This window comes from Phalacrocorax aristotelis, chromosome 3 (assembly GCF_949628215.1).
Source record: "Phalacrocorax aristotelis chromosome 3, bGulAri2.1, whole genome shotgun sequence".
NCBI classification, from domain to species: domain Eukaryota; kingdom Metazoa; phylum Chordata; class Aves; order Suliformes; family Phalacrocoracidae; genus Phalacrocorax; species Phalacrocorax aristotelis.
The window spans coordinates 60,987,114-61,009,792 of NC_134278.1; the positions used below are offsets into that span (position 1 = coordinate 60,987,114).

The 22,679-nt window shown below is 39.5% G+C and overlaps 1 protein-coding gene across 7 annotated transcripts in view; it reads right to left on the reverse strand.

Annotated features, from left to right (window-relative positions):
• Positions 1-22,679, reverse strand: part of ARHGAP18 (Rho GTPase activating protein 18) — a 99,769-nt gene that overhangs the window by 25,519 nt on the left and 51,571 nt on the right. For 3 of the 7 annotated variants that reach the window (XM_075087599.1, XM_075087600.1, XM_075087598.1), the window contains exons 2-6: positions 16,299-16,498; positions 13,805-14,040; positions 10,657-10,729; positions 5,013-5,182; positions 2,629-2,794 (exon numbers count right to left, since the gene is read on the reverse strand). In XM_075087599.1, the coding sequence (XP_074943700.1) occupies positions 2,629-2,794; positions 5,013-5,182; positions 10,657-10,729; positions 13,805-14,040; positions 16,299-16,498 (845 nt within the window). Of the gene's footprint in view, positions 1-2,628; positions 2,795-5,012; positions 5,183-10,656; positions 10,730-13,804; positions 14,041-15,884; positions 15,947-16,298; positions 16,499-17,740; positions 17,764-18,197; positions 18,489-22,679 lie in introns of those variants that run through there. The other 4 variants (XM_075087604.1, XM_075087603.1, XM_075087602.1 and 1 more) reach the window with 4 other exon arrangements.

Genomic DNA, 22,679 nt, shown 5'->3' on the forward strand with positions numbered 1-22,679 from the left:
CATATGATAATGGCATAAACCACGTTTTTGAAGCAAGAAGCCTATTCAGAGATATTGACCTTCTGTTCAAAGTGTTTGAATGTCTTCATCAAGTTATTACACAAAGCATTCTGGCAAAAAGGATTTATTCATCTCTTCCTTCAACCATATATCAGAAGTTTTCTGTTTTGACTTCAGATTGCCATGCACATTCTCTGTATATAGTACAGTGAAGCAAACTGCATAAATGAATCATCTGCGCGGTTCTGGTTTGCAGAATGGGTGTGATGATGACCATGCATTGCATCACTCAATGCAAGTTCTATTATAATTAAGATGCAAATGGCATGAGTGAAATAGCCAGAAATTTGGCTACTAAAATGAGACAGATGAAATTATCACCCAGGGTTACTCTGAACATTTCTCTACGAGGGTTTTCAAAGAAGATCTTTTCAACCCTTGTGCTTTTGCATTATAAAACACCAGTAGGACAGCAAGATCACCATCTTACCAAAGGTGTTCTGCCTTTCATTTTTTTAAATAAAACCAAAAGTACAGTTAAGTCTTGGCTAGAAAATGGTCTTTACAGTAGCGCTAAGGCAATGCAAATTAAAAAAAAAAAAACAAAAAAAGGAATCTATTCTCAGTTAATCTAGCCCTGATGCAAAACTAACCCTAGTCTTCAAGTAAATGGGACTCCCATGTGTTTATGGCCCAGTTGAATATAAACTAGTGACCATTAAAAGAGAGCCATACTAGTAACTACTTACCCTGAGTTTGCTGACACAGACCTTCTCTGTCAGAAGTACTGATAATTGCTGTATGTGCAATTTTTCTGAAACAGCATATAACACTACATGTAGCGATAAACTGCTTGGTATGATGCTGTGCCAATACCGAGCACAGAACAGCTGTAATTACTAAAAAGATGTCAGCCCTTGAGGGAACATGATATACGTCAAAGAAACATCAGCTTCAGTGCCAAATCAGCGAGTTCTTTTATCTCTATCAAGCATAAAAAGTCTACCCATAAAATATGTAGAGACTCATACATACACTCAATATCCATACCCCATAGTTTTATCATCCTGAAGATCTTGTCAATAATAAAAGTTTCTACTGAAATGTAGTTGGAGAAACAAACTGCAAGAGGTCAATAGGAAGGCAGGACTGGGCACAGCACAAAATCCCACAGAAAAACTATGTTTTCATCATCTTTACATACTCAAGCACAAAGGCGGACAGCCAACAGATCCACCACTGTATGAATCACAAGGCCAAATAACACTTCAGGAGTGAAGAGATGAGGGTCAGGCAGAGCAACAAGCCACAGAATGCGTTACATTGCACAAGCAGATTTGTTTGGCAGAAAGGGTGACATATCATTGTCTATTTCCTGAAAATTTCCATGACTCTAGCCCATCTTTTTTAACTTAGGGAAAAACAGGTGTTTTAATCAATTCAGTGTTTTTTATGACTGCCTGTCATTCATGTAATAATGCTATAAGTGAAATTCAATTAACAATACATTTGGTAAGAAGAATCAATTAAAACTAAGACCCAAAATACAAGAGAAAAAAGTGTTTTTTTCTCTCCATTAGTGAAAACACAAGCATTTCTGCAAGAAGAAAATGCTTTTAAGGGATCAAGGTCTCACAGATATTCCTGTGTATGCTTTTTGCATTTAAAAATTTATTTTCTACTACTGTGAAGTGAAAAGCATGTTCTGAAGAATATTGTACCTTGCTGTGCATATCCCAACCCTCTCTGTTACTTCCAATTATTTAAAGTGAGCTATTGCACCTTCACATTCACTGAACCTTGACAAGAGGGTTTTGGCCAAAGTAGGCTTGTGATTAACTGGGAAAACATCTCAAGCTCTCGTAAAGCATTTAGCAGAAGCCAGAAATACAGAAAACAAACAAAGCACTGGAAACATCTAGCATCTTGAAACTGGTTTTCATGTGTCCTACATTCCCAAGAAAAGCACTATGACTATACATATGCTCCAACGACTTGCAGAGCAAAATGACAGGTTGCAGCTCTCAACATCCTCTGCAACAGCCCAAATCTTCCACTTAATATGATGCCACTCAGCAAAAAAACTGCATTATGGCCTAAGCAAATATTGGATGGGCAAGGCCTACATGACACAGAAGAGTTTGTACCAGACAGAAAAGGAAAGCAGGTGACAAAGGCTCCCAGTATCTCCAGAAAAGGGCAAAGAAAGCAAAAAAAGTCAGGTAGAAATAGCACAGGAAAGCAGGAAAAGAATACCCACAGAGAGCACATACCCCTGCCCTCCCAGGGAATACATCAGCACATACAAACTTCCATGAAGCAATTCTTCCTGCACAGCACACTACTAAGACAGTGCCCCTTCTTCACTCCTTGGTTTACCTGCTCAGTGACTGACCTGAGTTTTAACTTTAGACAGAGAGCAGAGTCTCACAGCTGGGGTGACTATGTGCACAAAGTTGCTTCAATCATACCTTGAGTTAAGGCGTATATTAAATGCTGCTCAGGACCTGTGTTGCTATTTATATATTAATATATATATTCTGCTGGAAAATCATGAAGAACTGGATTCCTTTGTTTTATCAGATTAAAACAGACCCATTTGGTTCTGAATATGAAACGCTGACTCACCTTTGGTTTTGATTTTTACAGCTTTTTGCTGCTTGAATTCTGTCCCAAGTATGTCATAGAGAGCAGTTAATTCAATCAGTGCTAAAGAGTAGACTTTCTTCATGTCCTGAGGGGCCAGGTCACCAATCTTTGTGGTACCTGTTTTGTCCTTCGGCAGCCTGAAATTCTGAAACCAGAGATTTGCAGCAGAGTGAATAATACAAGTCATAACAAATTACTTGGCCTAAAGGCTTCCTTCAGGGCACAACCCTTCATCATGAAGCCTGTTGTTACTGACTAAATCACAGGAGAATCCCCCAGATAGGTTGAAAAGCCAATGATCTTAAAATCATAGGAGGATTTAGGTTCCTAGTGACTTCTGAAGGTCATCTAATTCAACTGCCTGCTCAAAGCAAGGCTAACTTCGAAGTTTGATTGGGTTGCTTGTTGTGTTGTCCAACTGAATTTTGAAACCCCCAAATAACCTCTGTGGGCACCCATTCCAGTGCTTAATGCTCTTGTGAGGACTTTTTTTTTTCTTTGCAAAACAGAATTTCCCCTGTAGTCACTTGAGTCCATTGCCTCTTGTCCTTTCACTGTGCACCTCCAAGAAGAGTCTAGCTTTGTCTTGCTTGTAACCACCCACCACCACCTTCTGCATCCTTTTGCAATTTATAGTGGTGGAAAGGGCTGTCTGTGAACAATCCTATGCATATGCAATTGGGATAAAAATCCCTCTGCACTTATGCACACAAAATAACATATTTGGCTGCCATATAAATAATAATAATAAAGGGGTCCCTTCTTAGAAAAGGGGGATCCTTAATTATGGTTCATTTCTACTGCACTAAATGCTCAGAAGCTGCAGTCAGAGACCAATATAAGGAAATGAGCCGAGAGCACAAGGGGGAGGGACTTCCCAGCTCACAGAGCTTTTTAACTCCATCTCTCACCACCAGGCTTCTAAGTAAGACTTGCTTGTGCCTAACATTAACAGTGCGCATGACTCAAAGCGGGAAGGTTGACAAGACTTTCTTCCATTTGGAAAGATACAGTATATTCCAGAATTATTTCCTCATCCTGTACAAACCCAGCAATAGCACAGATGAACTGGTGGTTATGGTACATGACTACAAGGGCACATACTGAAACATAAACATAACTTACAAATTGTAGATATATAGTCAGTTTCCCACCTTGAGGTTTCATTGACTTGCACAAACACGTGTGTTTAAAAATAGCTGCCAATGATGAAGGTGCAACAAATACAAATTGTAGATTTAAATAAGTAACTCCCTTCCTTTTCCTATCATTTTACCACTCCGTTCATCACTGAAGGATTAATTCCAGAGCCATGTCTTTGAGCAATCCTTCATAAGCCTAAAGTGTAGCTAAAGTATGTATTATGCATATATACACACACACGCACGCATATATACAGAAGTTAGAGTATAGCTATCATTTCCTTGTTACAGACTGCATTAGAGAAACATGACTTAACCACTTCAGAATCTATTTCTAAATATCCATTAGTGTCTGGTTTACAATGTTTAAACTAGGATACATGTGGTAATTACTATTCGAAGAACGGCACATGTCCTTATCTAAATTAAGTGTTTGAAGAACTGTGAAACATTATTACTTCAGACACTATGTTTACTCAGACATGTTTGCATACACTGTTAGAAGAAAAAGACATTTTTCAGACCAGTCATTAGTTTACAGGTCATACGTAACTGCGTGTTCCTAAACTATTAGGTAGAGAGAGATCCTCAAAGAGATGCCAGAGGATCAACAACAAAGTACCTTGGAGGATCTTCTTTTGTATTTATTTGGATTCATTCAGAAGAGCCTTTTTTTATTACGAGCTGGAAAGTAAAACTAAGTACAAACTAATCCTTTATCTCCTGCCATTTGACTTCAGCTTTTCTATAGATCATTCTGTTTTTCATTCCCATCCCTCATCTATCTGCATTGGGTAATTGCACAAGGTTTCTACAGGCATCCACCAACCCATTTTATATGACAACAGAGGTTTTTATTACAGAGGTAAAGCATCTCACCTCAGATAACAAGAAAAGGGGCTGTAAACAAATGCAGTAAGGACACAGTTTGTGTACAACTACCACTAAGCTACTATTCCAGCTTAATATTACCAGTCCATTATTGCTTACACATAAAGTACATTTTGCCAGACAGAAAATGACATAAATAGGCATAAAAGTAGTTACTTCCACGTTATCGAAAATACTATTCCCAAAAATTAGTTATCTTGAGAAGGGCTATCTCCACAAAGCTGGATCTGACAAGGTTCTTCTACATCTAATTCACTATCAGATAAATATAATCCAAATAGTACCACTAGTGAAAACAAAGAATGAGAGCAATACATAGGAAACACCTACCGGGAGAAGAGTGTCACCCCCTCCACCCTTGCACATTTTGCCTACTGAGCTTTCTTTGAGATTAGCTGCCTGTTCTGCAAACGATATCTCTAAATTTATGTCAGTGTCCAAAAACTGCACATCTTCAAGCGGGCTCTTCTGCTCATCAATTCCAAGATTAAACTTCGGACCTGAAAACAGAGTAGAAAAAACTAATAATCAACAGCAGCACAATTGAGCGTCACTCAGTGCATGCTCAGTGCATAAGAGTAAGTTTAAAACCAAGTAGAAATTAATGCTGTGCAAGGAATGGACTTTCTGGTTCCAAATTCACTGATTTCTGTATTTTTTGTCAGTTGAAAATTTAGCTTCTTCCAAAGGTCCATCTTTTACATTTTTCTTGAAGAATTCTGCCAAGGCATGGGGTTTTCTCCTATTTATCTGTTACAAAAAGATAAAGCAATCCACCTCAAACAAACAGCAGACTCCCAAGAATCTTCCAGAGCCAAACAGCTTTGGCATCAGAAGTTTCTTGCCATCAAACACTTTCCAGCCTCAAAGACTGTAACACCCTACAACCAAATCAGCAGTTCCTTCTGCTGTTAAAATTTCAAAAACAAAAGAGAATGTTTCCTCTGTGATACAAAGAGTTAACATCTGGGAATAACAGAGAATACACACATCATGTCTTTGTCCCAACAACCCTGTCCTCACCTCAGCCTGAAGAGTCTAGATTCCTCAAAACTGTTTGGACATGTTTCCATGACACAGGGAAGGACTAAGTACACAACAATGGCCTTACTTCTCTTTCTTTGTTCCTTAAAGGAATCAAACACTACACAAATGTAGAACATTTTCTGGTAAAAAAAAAAGAAAAACAAAAAAACGGAAAAAAGGGAGAGGCAGTTCTGCATTTAGAAAAAGAAGTTGTCTAATTTCATAGTAAATCAACCATTGCTTTCCCATATGAAGTTAAAATACAACATGAAAGAAGCAAGAGGAAAATTATTTTGTAAATAACACTATTTAATACAAAGCATCAAAGACAATTCGGCCAGAGAAGGATTCTGATCTCTCCACCATCTCTTGTGATGTGGTACTTCTTAAAGGCTTAAAGGGTACATCCAGAACTAGGTTCCTTGTACAAGACGTTACAAATACCTTGGAAGTATTTATGATGAAATTCAGACTTTCTTAAAACCACCACAAATATTAACAAATCAATTCTGCTCATTTCAATGGGACCATGATTCCACCACTGGCTCCTAGGCACAGGAGACTGCAGCCTGTTCAAAGCTCAGATACTGCAAGTGCAGGAAAGGTCGGATGGAAATGGACATGAGCTGAGGAGGCGAACCATGAGCAGTGTGTATGCTTTGGTATATGAGCATTGTGTAACAGATTAATTCCTTTACACCACTGTGGGAAATTTTTCTGTGGCCTGGAACAGCTATGCTAAACCAAGACAGAAAAAAATTCCCATAAAATAGTTACAGCTACAGCATTATTTGACCTTGAAGCAGGGAAGAGACTGCAGATAGGCAGATTAAGGGAGAAGCCATCAGGAAAGCGCTGCTCTACACTCGTATTTTCAGTGGCCTGCAAAAGAACTGAGCTACAAGCATTCAAACTGAACAACATATGAAACATCAAGTTTAAAAAAAAAAAGAATTACACCAACTTGAAGTTTTCCTGAATCGTATCTGCATCTAATTGAAAGACTATACACAAAACAAGACTAGTCTCTGATATTCTTTAGAGTGCATCCTGAAACCTACCTCAGTCTGCCAGGGCCAAACTCAGGGGACCTGAAAGACAGGCAAACGGCTGCAGCCACCACAGCCACTCCCTGGTAGGGCACGGAGCTTTCTGCAACCACTCCCACATCAGTGTAACTGATCTAGAGCTGAGATGCTTCCAGAGAGAGGTGGATTTGAGTTAACACTTTGACTCTACTTACAACCAAAGAATGCTGTGAGAAGTAGAATAAAACATTTCCAAATTTGGTCTGTTGTGTGTGTTACCACTTGCTCATTCCAGAGTGGTTTCTGCTCACTTTCCATAGACCCCAAAAGATGCCTGGGGCATACCCTAAAGATTAAGCTGATCCTGAAACTAGAGCTGCTCTTTTCGGTAAAGAGATATGTGAAACCTCAGTAGACAAACATATCCAAGGTTGAATTCATCCCTGTATTCGAGCTTTGGCCTCCCAGCGTGTATATCTGTATACATCATGTAAACTGTTTAATGCATCCGAACTAAAAGAAAACAGTTCCCCATCCTCCCAAGACTTTTGTCATGCTAATGTGGCCTATACGTGACCTACATACTTCCTACCAGCCTGGGAGGGATCTGATGTTAACAAACAATAAAGCAGTAGCTCCAGTTTCACTCCTCTGGTCATACGAAGGCACCGCGTAAAGCAGATGTCTTGGTAATGGTGTGCACATTTTTAAAGTCTGGAAATGCTGCTGTTGTGGGTGTTTCTTCTTGTTGTATAGCATTGCTCTTATTGTGCATTCATTATCTAGGAAGCAGCTGTTAAGAGGAAGCAGCTTTGGTGTTCTGCCAGCCTGCCAATTGCATGCAATATTTCATGTGAGAAATGCAAGTGTGATACAGAAAAATGTAAATATTATCTATAAGAATGCGGAAACCATATTTTAGATTAGCCATGTACCCTTTCTTTGTTTCACAGTGCTATTTAAAGATCACATAAAATGATGGGAGCGCTTCAGGAGTGGGGTGTGGATTACATTTTGGGTTTGTTTTGAATAGGACATGGAAATATTGGAAGTGTCAACCTCACGATTTCCTATTTTTGGTAGAGAATCTAGAGTATACCCCAATGGAGCTATGCTGATAGATCTTAATTTATAATTGGAAAGGTAGAATGGCTGATTTTTTTAATGACACAGCATTTCTCTAAAATGCAAATTTATGGATGATTTTAAACAGAAAATAAAAAACTTTGTAATCTCTTCACTAACACTATCACTCTGGCCATAGATTCCTTATTTATCATGTAAAGTGAAAAGCAGAAACAAACTCTTTAATTGAAAAAATACAACCACATTTCAGTCTTTTTTCCTATCAAGAAGCAAACATTAAAGCTCTTCTCCCTCATGTTACACGTAGCACATGCAATCCTTTCATCCATGTGCCAGATCATTATGCTTTGAGATTGCCCTTACACAGAGGTTTTATCTAATATTCTTCCCTTGTAGCTAATCCTGTGTGTTCAGGACAACTGCAGTCCCAGAGTAAACTGACTTTTGCTGCTCCCCCATTTAGGGTAACGACTATTTAGCTTTTCATCGGCTTTATTCTTACCTTTTTATTTCTTGAGATGTCTTAACCAACTTGGCTATTCACTCCTTTTCACAGGCATCCAAAGATAATTACTTTTTTTTTTTTTAAATGAGCTGTTGAACATATTGCTATCTTTGCAGATCTTTAGTGAGTGTTATGGATTGTTAATATGATAACGTTTTTTGACAGCTTAATACATGATTCTGAATTTTCGTTTCCTGTACACCCATTCTGTACCTACATGAAACAACGAGGCACTTAAAGCCTGTAAGTGAGGGTCCTTCCAAAAGAAACTCAAATATGCATCTACCAACAAAAAAAAAAAATCTTAGGAACTCATTACACTGTTCTGCTTGAGCACGATCAGACAGAAAAGTATAAAAACATAATGCTTTCATATTATTCTCTGAGTTTGCTTACATTGTTTAAGCAAGAAACAAGGTGTGTGGGACTAGCAAGAAAAGGATTGAGCACAGGTTCACACAGCCCATGTATGCTCTAATGGCAAACCATTATGATAATGGTCATCAGCTCAATTTGAGCTTTGGATTTTTTTTTTCTCTCAATGTCTGACACGATATTCATATTTTTCAGGTAAAATTGGTACTACTCTGTCAAAGGGGGTTTCCATTTTAAAATAACGTCTTCGGATTTGGATTTCATAAATATTTAGCATCTCTGAAATATCAGGCGTTTACTTTTTGCCTTCAATTCGTTCACTGTTTGTATAACACTAATTTGCTCATCATTCTGGAGGAAAGATCACAGCACAGCACTGAAACAGGTGTCGTGCTTTTAACACCACCAAGCTTGCATGGTTTGACTGTAAATTGAACTGATTTTTTCTTCCTGCCCCAGTCTTGGGAGCAGAGCCCACTTCAGCATGCTGACAAGAGCAGAAGTGAATCGGGATGTAAACAGGATGTAAAAAAATTCGGGATGCATTTGCCATCTACCTCGCAATCTGTGCTGAGGGAGAGCTAGCATATGGGATTTGCCTTTCAGAACTTCCCATTTCTGAAGGGTACATCAGGGCTATTGGAAAAAAAGAACCAGATGTGATAAAAACTCTGTAATAATTGCTTGGTAATTTTCCAGCTCTGAATCCTACAGTGCAGTTTATTGACACAAGCACCAGGCATCTCTTCCTTCCCTTGTGCTGAACCAGCAGTCTGGCAGTCCTCCCAGCTTTTTACTGTTCTTATTCGAGTGAGGTTGGGAAGGATTAACTGGACTTCTGGAAACGCACAGATTTGGTGATATTCAGAGCTGGTTTATATTAATCTCTCTCACTTCAACTTCCATGCACATTCTGTATTGTTTGTTGCTGTTTTCTAAGTCCGATTACAGGTTAAGTAGCTTGCAGTAGGGAACCTGATCTGCTTGCCTGACTACTTAAGTGGCTATACGGTCTGGTGTAACACCTGTGTGCTATCCAGCCCTCAGGAAGAAGAAAACCCCAACATACAAATGATGCATAATAACGATGCGGTATCTTTAAGTTTAAATGGCTGCCAGTTAATATCCTGATCTCTACAGTGATGGGTATGGTGGTGTAACAGACATGGTGCAACCCCTACTTTGAAGAAACATAAGATGATACAGGGCAGCCACCTTTTTATTACTGGACTGGAAGAACAGCAGAAAGCTTTGTAAAAGTCTTTCATCAAAATTCATACTCTCAAAAACAGAAACTATGGAATCAGCTAAGGAATTCTGTGATGCTCTGTCCTACCTGGCAGTGAGAGGGAAGGGTCTTCCATAGGTTCTGCACCCCTCTTGTGTAATCACACACTGTTGAACACAACCCAGTCCTACACACACTGAATGCTATTTCCTTTCCATTTTCCTTTAAAACGTAAACAACTTTTTTCTTTCATTCCTGTTTTTCTTTCATATTGAACTGCAAATATATAGCCAGTTCCCACTTTCTTTGGATGTTTATAGTCCATTTGTTTTTGTTCCCTTGAATGCACTGATAAGCTTATGTATAGCGCTTCATTTCCTGCACTGTACGGCAGAGATAAACCAGAAGGGATAAATTAAGGATCAGGAAAGACCTAAGAATAAGCTATGAGAGGAGACTTCTCCCAGATGACTCAATTGTAAGATGATCGCTGGTAACAGACAAGGTTTCCCAGATGGCTCAAAGGACACTATCTACAGCCAAACTTAAAAATTTTACACCATAACAATGCAGGCCAGTTCAGGTTTCTCATAAGAATTTCTTTTTTTTTTTTTTTTTTTTTTTGGCTGAGAAATTACTGGAAATATGGACCTATGTAGTAGCTTCTGTAGTTGAAAGCCTACAAACCAAAAGTGGGAGAAAAAAAAGAGAGTTCTTTGGCATTACCTTTTGTTCCGCCTGGTACTTCATTTTTGTTTTCACCTGTTCTCACAGTTGAGGGTTCACTTCCATCACAGACCTAAGAAAGGAACAATAAGTATGCATATGCCTATAAAAATCAAATGCTTGGTTGTAGAAACTCCTTTGACTCTGTTCAGGATTAAAACACATACCCTGGCAATTCAGGGGTATGCAGAAGCACACCTGTGTTTCAGTAGAAAACCCTTTGCCAAAGTCAAAGGGGATCTGAAATCTAGGTAATTAAAAGAGAAGTCATTAAGTCCCCTCCCCCTCTTCCTAAAAGGCTAAGTGGGTGTAAGACTTACTTTTCCAGAGTTGCAAAGTATAAGAAAATATAGTCTTTGACCTGAAGCTGTAGTTTGGGAAGGACATGGAAAGGGAATCTGGAGGAGACATTTTGACTGACTCAGCCAAACTCCTTCCTCTTGCAAAATATTACATGGTTGCCTCCCCTACAGAATAATCCCATCCCTTTTACAGCACGGCCTGACATTAATATCTGTGCTTGCACCTTAGATTTCCAACAACAAAACTAGACACTTCAAAGAGACAACAGAACAGGAAAGGACTTCAACCATCTTCTCCTTTCTACAATGCTGCACTATCCAGTGTTAAGATTTGTCACATTCCTTGAACTGGATTACACCTACAATAGGAAAAAAATATTTCAGAACGTGTAGAAAATCTATACCCATATATATATGGGTATACAGATACCCATATACTTTTCTACCCATTATTATTTTTATTATCTTTTTGGCAACTCAAATCAACAATGAATGTTTAACACACTAGATTTTTAATTGTAATTAAACTCAAGCATACTTACTGAGAAAAAAAAAATCATGTTTTAAAGATTTCTCCTACCAACACAAATCTGTATATTTACTTTTTTTTTTTTAAAATCAGGGATCTTGAGAGGTAGAAGAAGATAGCATGACTGCCCAGAAGCTTATTACTGTTTCAGGGAGCACTAGAAGCAGACTGGGAAGCTGTCAAGTCCGGCTTCTCTTTGTGAATAATGCAGGAAATTTAGGAGAAACATCAACACAATTGTTGTGTTGATGTGAAACATCAGCAGTATTGTTTTACCTTTCCTCCTGCTTTCCTCCAGGTGAACAGAGGTTACAGGATTTTCAGAGGCTATTAAACTGGAATGACTTCATACAGCTGCAAATGGCTTCGTTCCTCTTTTGTTACATAAAAAGCTAATGATGGGAGAGTAACAAAGCACTGAGACAAGTTACCTAGGGAGGTTGTAGAAGTGACTTCACTGCAGGCTTTCTGTGCCAGATTAGATGAATACCCACAAGCAATGATTTCTGAATAATTATCTTGCTTTGGAGAAAGAAATGCAGTATAGGTTTGGGGGCCTACACTTGTATTATTTAATTTCAGTCAAGGAGACAGGTTTAGAAGGATACTTTTTTCCCCCAGTTATTTCTATATTTAATAAATATTCTAACCTTCTGTTTAATACATCTTAAATAGCTACAATCATTCGTCTGCTTGCATTACTTCTCACTGATGTTAATAATATCAAAACATAAGACAAGGGGTAACGGCTTTAAAGTGAAAGAGGGTAGATTTAGATTAGACATAAGGAGGAAATTCTTCACTCTGAGGGTGGTGAGGCACGGGAACAGCTTGCCCAGAGAAGCTGTGGAAGCCCCACCCCTGGAAGTGTTCAAGGTCAGGTTGGATGGGGCTTTGAGCAACCTGGTCTAGTGGAAGGTGTCCCTGCCCATGGCAGGGGGTTGGAACTAGATGATCTTTAAGGTCCCTCCCAACCCAAACCATTCTTTGGTTCTAGGAAAACATGCAGTTTAAGAGACACAGAAGTCTACTGAACACTGTGACATACGATTTTCAAAAATTACAATGTGTAGCTTAAATAAAGGAACATGAGTATTTCTTCTGTTTTACTGAAATGGCATATTTGAAAGAGAAATTATACTGCTTTAAGCTATATGATATTTTACCTAAATTGTTCTGATATTACATTTTGTATTTTCAGGTGTAGTCAATTCCAAACTGGATCCCAGAAAACTTATACAGAGTTATTATCCCTTCTGCAACCACATGCAAAGGAAAAGAGTGAAAGGGAAGTTGTGCCTCCAGAACATACACTTGCGCTTACACACTCCTCCCAGTACATTTCAGCTCTGAATTTAAAAGGACTTGCCTAAGAGAGGAAGCAGTTGGGGAAAAGAGGAAGTTAAAAACCTTCAAAATTCGCAATGCTTTCCGCAGCCACTACAATTGTGTGGAACAACAGTGGGAGCCACAAGAACATGGGACAGGGCTGAGGTCACGTAAGCTAGTTGTGCTCTTCCATCAGGTCAGACTCTTCTTCCAGCTCAAGATCTCATTGCTTTTGGAGGAGCAGACAGGACACATATGCTTCTCCACAGAAGAAGGAATTCTAATCATAGTCTCCATTTCCCTCCTTCCCCTTTCCTGCGTATGGGAGAGGAACTGTTCCATTCGATACCCCATGAGAGGGGATCGGGACCCTTCAGGACCTGTCAGAGCAACTTCCCGCACACAGTTTAATGCCATGCACAGGCCCTGGGAATTAGTACAGGGTCTAAGACCCCAGCTGACAGGCAGACCTAGCCAAAATAAAGGTGGTTAGGTTGATGTGCCTTTTTTAAAAAAACAAAAAACAAACAAACAAACAAAAAGAAACAAGAGCACAAGTAAGAGATGCTACCCCCTATCTGGCAGACCCCTCAGGATGGCTGCAGGGCACTACCACCCAAAGATAAAAGCGGGCTTTTGGTAGCATTTTGGATGATTGTTGTAATGAGTTTTGCATCTGTGTTAAAATTAATTCAGATTAATATCCTGACCATGGAGTGTTTGTTTTATTCATCACCTTTAAGTAATACAAGGCCAATGTACATAATTCTTTCTACACGCTAAGTTTGCTTAATGCAACATCAAGCCTGGACTAATGCTATTCCTGTAAATTCAGTTAAAAAATTCCTTTGGAAAGGAGTGAAAGTTAGACACAAATCATCTGAAAATATCCCTTTTGTGTCTGTGTGTCCCTTTCCTCTACCTGCACCCCTGCATGTCTCTCTCTTTTCTCTGCCCCAATCAAACAAAATGACAGACAGGAACTTACTTTTCCCTCCGAGTCATTTTGTAGCCTGAAGATCTCTCTGACATCAGGAATATGGTGCTGTTTGGTTTTTTTCCTCATGGTTTGTGTGACAGTCTCTACTCGCTTTTCTACTGCTGCCTTCTGGGTTCGGGTCAATGTGGACAGAAACACCATGCTTTCCAGGGAGTCGCCAGAGCTCTCACCAAACAGATTTGACAGACCTGCCTCCTTCAGCCATTCTTCTTCAAGTTCTCCCTCTGAGCAAGGCAAAGAGGAAAAAGCATAAACATTGGCTTTTGAGTACTGTTAAGCACTCTGGATGTTAATAACATGATCTAGTTAATGCAGTTCACAGGGAAAGTACTAAGGGGATCCACAATTAAGAACAATTACTTACACTATCATGACTTGGAAAAAAACTTGTTGCTTCTAAAGACCTTCAAAAGGGTTAACATATGATACCAAAGCTTTTAAAATAGATAATATAATACAGATTGCTGTGGGGCATTCTTTATAATAATCTACAGCATAAATCATACACCGTTTTATAAATGTACCTAGATAGAAATGTGTATGGGGAACTCCGAAAGCCTCTGATCACTGCTGCTTCATTGATTTTTAGTTCAATCCTCAATCTTTTTAGCTCCTTTACTGACATTGTTCTGCCCACTTTTCTTAATACATTAATCCTACAGCTTTCCAGTAGCTCAATTTAATGAAGGACAAACCAGGCTACAGGAGTCACCTTAATATTACTTTTTAATCAGTTCTTATGACATGGTCTCCAGCCTGCTGACAGCCCACAAAACAATTGTTGCTTTAGTCCTGTAGCTGATAAGATATCCTTTATTGACAGGTAACTACATGAAAGAGGAGAAAGCTATTAAATGCTGTCACCAAAGGCAAAAACTTCTGCTTCTGAAATCAGTATCTCTCTAATGATACTTTCTTTAAAACACCACATTCTGTCTGTAGCAGCCAAGTTTGTGCTGAATGCCAACAACGCTCTCAAATGCTCAAGTAACATTTCCATTTATGAGATTCAGAAAAGTACTCCAAAGCTGGGATGTCGACTTCACTATCGACTGTAGTTTCCCACAGTGGACAGCGCACATCCAAGTGGGCACCTGAATATTAACAGCGTTCAGAAAATAGGCACAAAATTTTAGGCATTAATTTTGCTATGGCTATGTGGCCAAACCCTGAGCCTCAGACAAAACTCTCTCCGATTTTGTTACTAAGGCTGGAAACAAGGGCTACACCCATTCTCCAGAGCAAATGTGAGCAGGTATTTCTTATCGTCCCCCTGCCTTGCCTTTGCATGGCTGCATCTCAAGCAAGCCCCCATTCAGGCAGGCCCATCAGCCAGGTGCAGTGTCCTCATACCCTGGAAAGGTGCTACACATTAGGCAAGGTGTACTCAACATGTACTCAAGCTGATCAACTCAACTGAGCTGACTCACTTGGGCTTCATGCCAGAGTCAGCAGCTTGAGCTGGAGCAACTAGGGGGAGAAGGCTATGTATAACTAAAAAAGGAAATGGTGGGTTTTGGAGTGCAGAGCCTGAAGGTGCAGCAGCATCAGTGAGCTGAGGTAAGAGAAAAGGTTCATGTGCTGCTGAACAGTGGGCTCTGCTGCTCTGGAGAAAGCATAACAGCTCTGTAAGATGCCCTGCTCCTAGGGCACACAGGCTCGGAGCCTTACTGCTTTGATACCCTCTTCAAAGCACTTGTAAATAGCAGTGATGTTTCAAAACACCTAGGGAGGCAGAAGTGCAAATCCCTTTCAAAGTTAAGGGAGCACATTCTTCTCACTCATGCAGAGGCCATACCAACATGCAAAGCTCACCATTTTAATTTACTGAGACTGGGCCTCTTGTGAGAGTGGGAGAGGGACAGATACTGCACTGTTAAAAAAGGATTTTTAAGAGAAGAGTGGAATTAAGGACGCTACTCCTCTTTTGCCTGATAGGACATGGAAAATAAACTGTCCAACTTCTAAAGATCATGCCCTCAGGAGTGGCCCATAACTGGCACTTCTGCGAAACAAAAATAATACAACTGAACAGTCACAATAGTTACAAGCGTAGAAAGTTACTCACTAAACTTAAACCGGTTAATCATTGGCTTGTCTTCTAAAGCGTGAGGTTTCTATCCACAATAGCTACAATAACAAACAACATACACAAAGAGTGAAAGGGTAAGTTAGTTTAACAGTAAACTGCAAATAAAGCATTGATTGTTGTGATTTGCAAGTACAGGCACCTTGCTGATGTTCTGCAAATACTGTTTAAAGGAAAACCAGCCTTCTACTTATCTCTGATACAATTCTCTTTCAGGGCACTGCCTGTTTCTGGGGATATGCATCAGAGGCAACACAATTTTCAACAGTGGATGTTCAGCAGAGTGACCTCCTTTTTGATTTAAGTGGTTGGTGCCACCTCTTGGAGTAAGACTTAAAGAAAAATCCCTAAGATGGCAAACTGATGATCATTCACAAGAACAGATTTCATTACCATCTGGCTCTTTCACTACAAGTGCTACTTGCTCCTCATGATTATTTCCTCTGGTTTCATGGATGTTTTCAAGTTCTTTCCAGTAGTCATCCATAGACAGTTCATCCAAGGAGTCCTGGGATCCTGAGCGGTCAAACGACGCTCCGTCAGGGGTCTTCTTTGAATAGTCATGGTTCATTGTATACTGGCCAGACCGACGGCTACAAACATAAATCAAAAAGCAATGTTTGGTTAGTGTTTTAAGATACAGGATATATTAATATCTGTGAAGGCTGTCAGTGATGAATTGTGTAAAAGTATCAAAGGAAACTACTGACAACAAGCAAACCAAGATATTAAAAATTACTTTTAATATCTGGAATACATTTTTAACTTAACATTTCTGCTGTATGTATGTCCCAATCTGGAACAGCCCAGGAGCCTGTATTAAAGAGGAAATAATGAGTCTAAGTTGTAGAAATCCTACTTACACCAAACCTGCAATTCAACTCACAAGAGTCATTTCCACAGACTTTATGGTATGTATCTTCTTAACATCACCATTCATAAAGAATTTTTCATACGTACCTTTCTGCCCGAGTAAATTCTTATAGCTTGACAGTGCCCCTACTTTCTTCCTTTGCTATTCTGCTTTTATTTTTTAGAAATGTTTAGTCTGGTATTTTTGACCTTAATTACAGCTGGGAAAGGACAAAGTAGAGTTACTGAAGTTAGTTTGTGAAGTAAACTGGTGAATCCAAATGTTTAATAAAGGCCATTATTTTTTTCTGTTTTGCTTCCTCTTTGAAAGCTTACCATTTTTATAGTTTGATGTTACTAGTCTTTGGTTTACCCTGCCAAATGTATGTTGCTAAGGCTTTCAAAAGGGATCTTCCATCTTACGTATAGCTGCAACTAGAAAAAAGAAACCAAGAAGCTGAAACCTCTAGGTTTCGTCCTGACCTCATTAAGTCATTTCCAAAGATTACCACTGACCTAGCAAAGAATTCCTCTTAAAAACTGCAGAGGTTATAGTGATGTCATTGAAGTTACAGGTCATCCTTACAGTCAAATATACCAAATCAAAAGCCAAAAACTGATTCAGAGAATCAGAAAGAAGACATGGGTTACATCAGTAGCAACCTGACCTAACTTAAGAGTTGGTCCTACTTTGAGTGGAAGGCAGATGAGACAAGATGATCTCCAGTGGTCCTTTCTAAACTAAATTACTCTACTATTATGACAATATACAAAAATTCTTCCTTGTAATAAAAAATAGTAAGTTCTTAACATTTCAGGAACAGCTTAAGATGTCTTTTATGTTTGAATTTGTCTCCGTATTCTAAAAAAGGAGGCATGGTTTGGGGTTAAGTAACAAATATCACTTATTCCAAGAGAAAAACATATCAAAGACCAAGCATTATGGATTTATCACAATGTAAACACAGCAAATTAAGTCCTACCTTCCCATTTGGCTGACTTTGCAAGTTTACCTAGAATTAAAACAAAAGCACCGCGTCCTTACATTTTATCTTGGGACAACTAACGCTTGTTAGCAGCCCCTAAGTAAAAAAGCCATACCTTTCTCTCCAAAGATAAGCCCCCTGTGTGTCCAAGTCACAAATCCTTTCACACCATATGTACTTGATTCTCCGATAAGAAATACTAACTATATGGACTTTGCCTTTAAAGGTAAAGAGCCTTATGGAAGGACTATGAGTTTCCACCCACCTTGCCTCTCTGCTCCAGGTACAAGTTAATAAATGACAATGAATTACCAAGGTAATATGCACCCCAACACCATTCCTTAACCTTCCCTTATTTGAATGCCCAGGAAAAAAAAATAAAATATATATATAAAGGAGTATTTAGCTTCTGCATCAACAGCAGTAACAACACCCTGCTAGTAGTGCATGTTACCCAATAAATACAACTTCTCCATGTAGCAACCTTGGCTCTTAAACTTCTCCTGACAGGTGTGTCCTGTGTGTGACCTGTGCTGCTTTGCGAATCCAACACTAATCACTGCAGAAAGATGTTCATGGAGCCGCATCAGAAGCATCACAGCAGCCGACACAAGTCCCGAGTGTGGCCAAAGCAGGTCGGGCTTCCCAGCCCTTGCCCAGGCTTCCCTCCTCCTGCAGCTGAAGGTGCTCAGAGCAGAGCGGGTCCCTCTCAGAAACAGACTTTGTACCCTTGAGCTGCCGCCTGAGGGAGGTCAGATTTCAGCTTATCATCCCTTGCTTTAACCCTGTGGAGCTGCTCGGCAGCTCTTCGGTGGCCTCTCACCTTTGGAACAATGTGCTCTCGCTGACCCTCCTCAGCTGAAATTTAACCACCACAGCTCACCACGCAAAAGATAAAACTAACAGATCAAATACGTTAAAAGCATGCACTTTGGGGGGCTCTGGCAGGCTGAGGTGGGATATTCTGCAGCAGGTCGCGGCTCTGTGCCATGCTTCCAGGGAAGTCCTCCTCTTGCCCTTCTAAAAAAGCTAGCTTATTACCTTCCCTAGACTAAGTCCTGTCTCAGAGAAGTGCATGCCCTGAAATGTACAGCTGATGCACAGAGCACTCAATGCCATTTTCAGGGTCCTGTGAGCATTTGCTGTACATTAAGAACACTCCATTAACTCTCAGAGACTGCGCCCTACCCTTCACTCGCCCATCACAGGCCTGCTCTACTCAACCAAACATAAGCTGCTTTTCTTGTAAGGCTCTTCCCGGCCTGACCTTTCCATTACTCGTTAATGGATCAATACAGAAGCTCCCAACTTTGAGCAGCCAGTAATGCCACTTCTCCTCGTAAAAGCTCTCAGAGAAAGACACAACCAACCAGGGGAACCTTCCAAGAAGTATTCACACAAAAACCTCACAGCTCTGCTGCGACTCTCTTCTTCAAAATCCACATTGCCATGGGCCCATTCACAGCTGGCAGCCCCAGCGCCAGCCACACTCGGGCTCTTCAGGAGCTGAGGCCACAGGCTGCTGCCACACAGCTCCCACCCCACTCACTGATTCCCTGTCTTCCCTTGACGGACTTGATCAACCCCCTATCCCCAGTTTCTGTTTGGACCGAAAACGCTTTCAAAGCCATCTGCATTTGTCCAGATCCACAATTCAAATTTCTATGGGCTAGAACTGAGAGAAGCTCAGGCTGGCAGAGAACTACTGCTGAAATATTAGCTGACAGAGCAGGTCAGATCTTATTTTCACTTCACTTGGCTCAGTGTTCCTTGCCTTGCATACCCGACCAGAGAAAGATGCTGGTGAAGCAGTATTTGGTGCATAATCTGCGCAGCAGTGGCTCCAGGCATCCTCATCTCTGCCCCTCCCATGAACCCCTGTGCACAAAGAGCCACAAACAAGAAAGACCCTTTGAGGATAATGAAGAGAGTCTTGATACCATAGGCTTGGTGTAGATGAGAAGAAAAATAATTTTTAAAATTCACAGCATAGGTAAAAATAAGTTGCCAGTTAAGATTTTTATTTTTAGTTATCTGTTGACAAGACTAAGAACATAGGATTTCTGCCATGACCTTCCTCTAAATTCAATCCTTCATCAAGCATGCTTAGTAAACACTAGATGCATATCACACTGTAAAAAATGCCTAGGTGGGAACAAATTAAAGTCAAGAAAATAAAAGGGGAGAAGTGGAAAAGCAATCAATCTTAGTAATAATATTATAAGGAATCTGGAAGAGAGCTATGTTTTCAAAGTAATTAATCCCACATTCACAGAAAGATTCATAAAATAACCCATCTTAAAAAAGTATTGCAAATACCTCATGTTGCAAGCTCTAAAATTTTGTACAAGACTGTTTTCCAAAAAACTATCAGTAGGAAATAAGCACAGTTCATTGCAAAAAAAAAAAGCTATTACTGTGGTTGCAGAAAATAGTCTACTTCTCCAGCACAATCTTAAGTTTTTTGGTAGTCAGTTTTTCTATTTAAAATTTGAAAAATGCAGCTGCTTTTCACAAGTATCTTCAGGGAGATCTCTTTTCTTCCCCCCGAAAATGCAAGCTACAGCTAACAAATGCAGCCACTTAGAGTCACTTTCAAACACTATTCATTTAGCATTTCAGATTACTAAATGGTAAGTTTACTCTCCAGCAGGTTTTTTTCCCCCAGAAAACTCGTATTTCCATTAAGGTCTTTGCTAAGAACACCCTCAAACTCTATTAAAATCTTATTAACATCTATTTCCAATCATTAGCAAATAGTTTAGTCTTCAAATAGCTTTACAGGGAACAGTGCAATACTCTGATTTCTAAATTACACAGTCAGTTCCGACCTCTGATACTCAGACACATGCCCTTTCCAGCTGATGAGATCTTTGCCTGTTTATCTCAGTATAAAACTAAGCCCCCAGGTATAAACCCCATTCTTCAATATGGTTATTGCAGTCTCCTACCAGAGGTAATCTTCTTGTCCCACCCACCAGAGATGCATTTATTTATTAGAAACATCAAGGATGCAAGATGAAGCACTCCAGCTCTTCCAGAGGGGAGCCATTAAAAACAGTTCTTGTAATGAACACCATTTGTCACATGTTCAAGGAAAGAAACCAGATTTGGGTTATTTCACTAAGCACTGATGAGCTTCACATTGTGGCAAGTACTTAAGGTAGAAGAACTGTGCACAAATATTTTCTTCAGCCTTTCCTTTTGTGATCAGCTGCATCCTTTCTCAGCCTGTAAGAAAATATGACTCTTCACATTAATTGCTGTTTTACACCATAATAAAAACGTGACTGTTTTTCAGGTTCTGTCAGCCTGATCTTGATTTCATCAACAGTCACATTATACTAGTGCAGTTTTCTTTATTTCCTTTTTTTTTTTCCTGTGAAATCTACATCTCCCTGTCTGTTCCAGTGCCTTTTTAGCAGTTCATAACTGATACTTGTCATGTGTACGCTGCAGCAGCTAGAGATTAGTGCGTTAGTTAGGTGCACTTTCACTGGCATTTCAGCTAATTTTGCCCTTACATCCATTTTTCTCACTCAAGGATTAAGGACTATGTTGTGCTTTAAAAGACTGAGTGATGAGAAAAAGATAACCTTTGTCATTTCTATAGCGCTAGCCACTAATTTTGCATCTGAAAATAATATCTCTACATCGCTATACAAACGTCATAACTGTATTGTATCCTTATATACTATAAACATGGGTATGTATTAGATGTCTAAATATACTGAAAGGGAGTAATACTAAATGTGAGGATGTTCATGGTCATAAAAACTAGGGAATATAAATACACTGTTGAACCAAACAGAACAGATTAACACTGCTTAAGGAGAACTGATCTTCCTCTAACAGGATTAATGCAGGAGAGCTCACTGACTCCAGGAAAGGACTATAGAAAGAAGGTAGAAAAAAAGACTGTAAAAGAAGAAATATTGTAGAAAGACTGAAAGGAAGTCTAGCTACTAAATACTGCGCGAACATAAAGCAAAAAGATACCAGCCTCTATAATCTATCTTCTTCCTGCAAAAAATGCAACAATGGATGAAACGCAAGTGCAAGGGAGGAGTCGGAAACACCTATTCTGCCTAAAAATTAGGAATTTCTGTACAGGACCCCTTTTTCTGCCCGCTTTTGCCAAATTTTGGAATGCAAAACTCAGGCCTGGATCTTTCCTGAATAAAAACTGTCATAACTATAAAAAGCATCACAAGTGGAATAAGGGAAGAGGCCATCTGATTAAATACTATGTTTAATCTCAACTGAGATTCAAGTCTCAGAATAAATATGGTCCTTTTTCACAGCTGGTTAACAAAGCCTAAAACTTACCTTAAGTAAGTTTCACTTTTAAAGAAAGTTACTTGCTTTAAGCTAAAGCTTACTTGTTTAAGCTTAAAGTAACTTGTTTTAAGTTTAAAACTTAAACACTGTCTTTAAACAGGTTCCAGAATGAAGGCCAATTCTATGTTCTACAAAAGTTTCACAAACATGTTTTTGTATCATCCAATTTCCAACACTGCGAACAGTACAAAAAAAAGCATTGCATTATCAAGTGATATAATTACTTGTCAAACTGGACTATTACACCTCCTTAAGCTGTCCACTCAAAACACAATCCTCGTATGCTTGGCCTTAAAAGCTTCTTTAAGTAATCCTGGCCATTAACCATTGCTATTGGGGTTCTTGTACAGGCAACGCCTTGAGCACTGCCGCCCCTTCAGATACACTCTCTCACACCCCAATAAACTAGCACTTTACCTCCAGAGTTATGTGACATGACAAAACCATACCTGACTACAGCTATATTACAGTAGCAACTTCTGAAATGCCCGTGCAAAAGGAGTCATCACTCCCAAAGCCAGCATACATTTGGCCATCTACAGAAAAGCTATTAGCAGTATTATTGCAGCCGTATCTCAGCTGATATTGGGGCTCA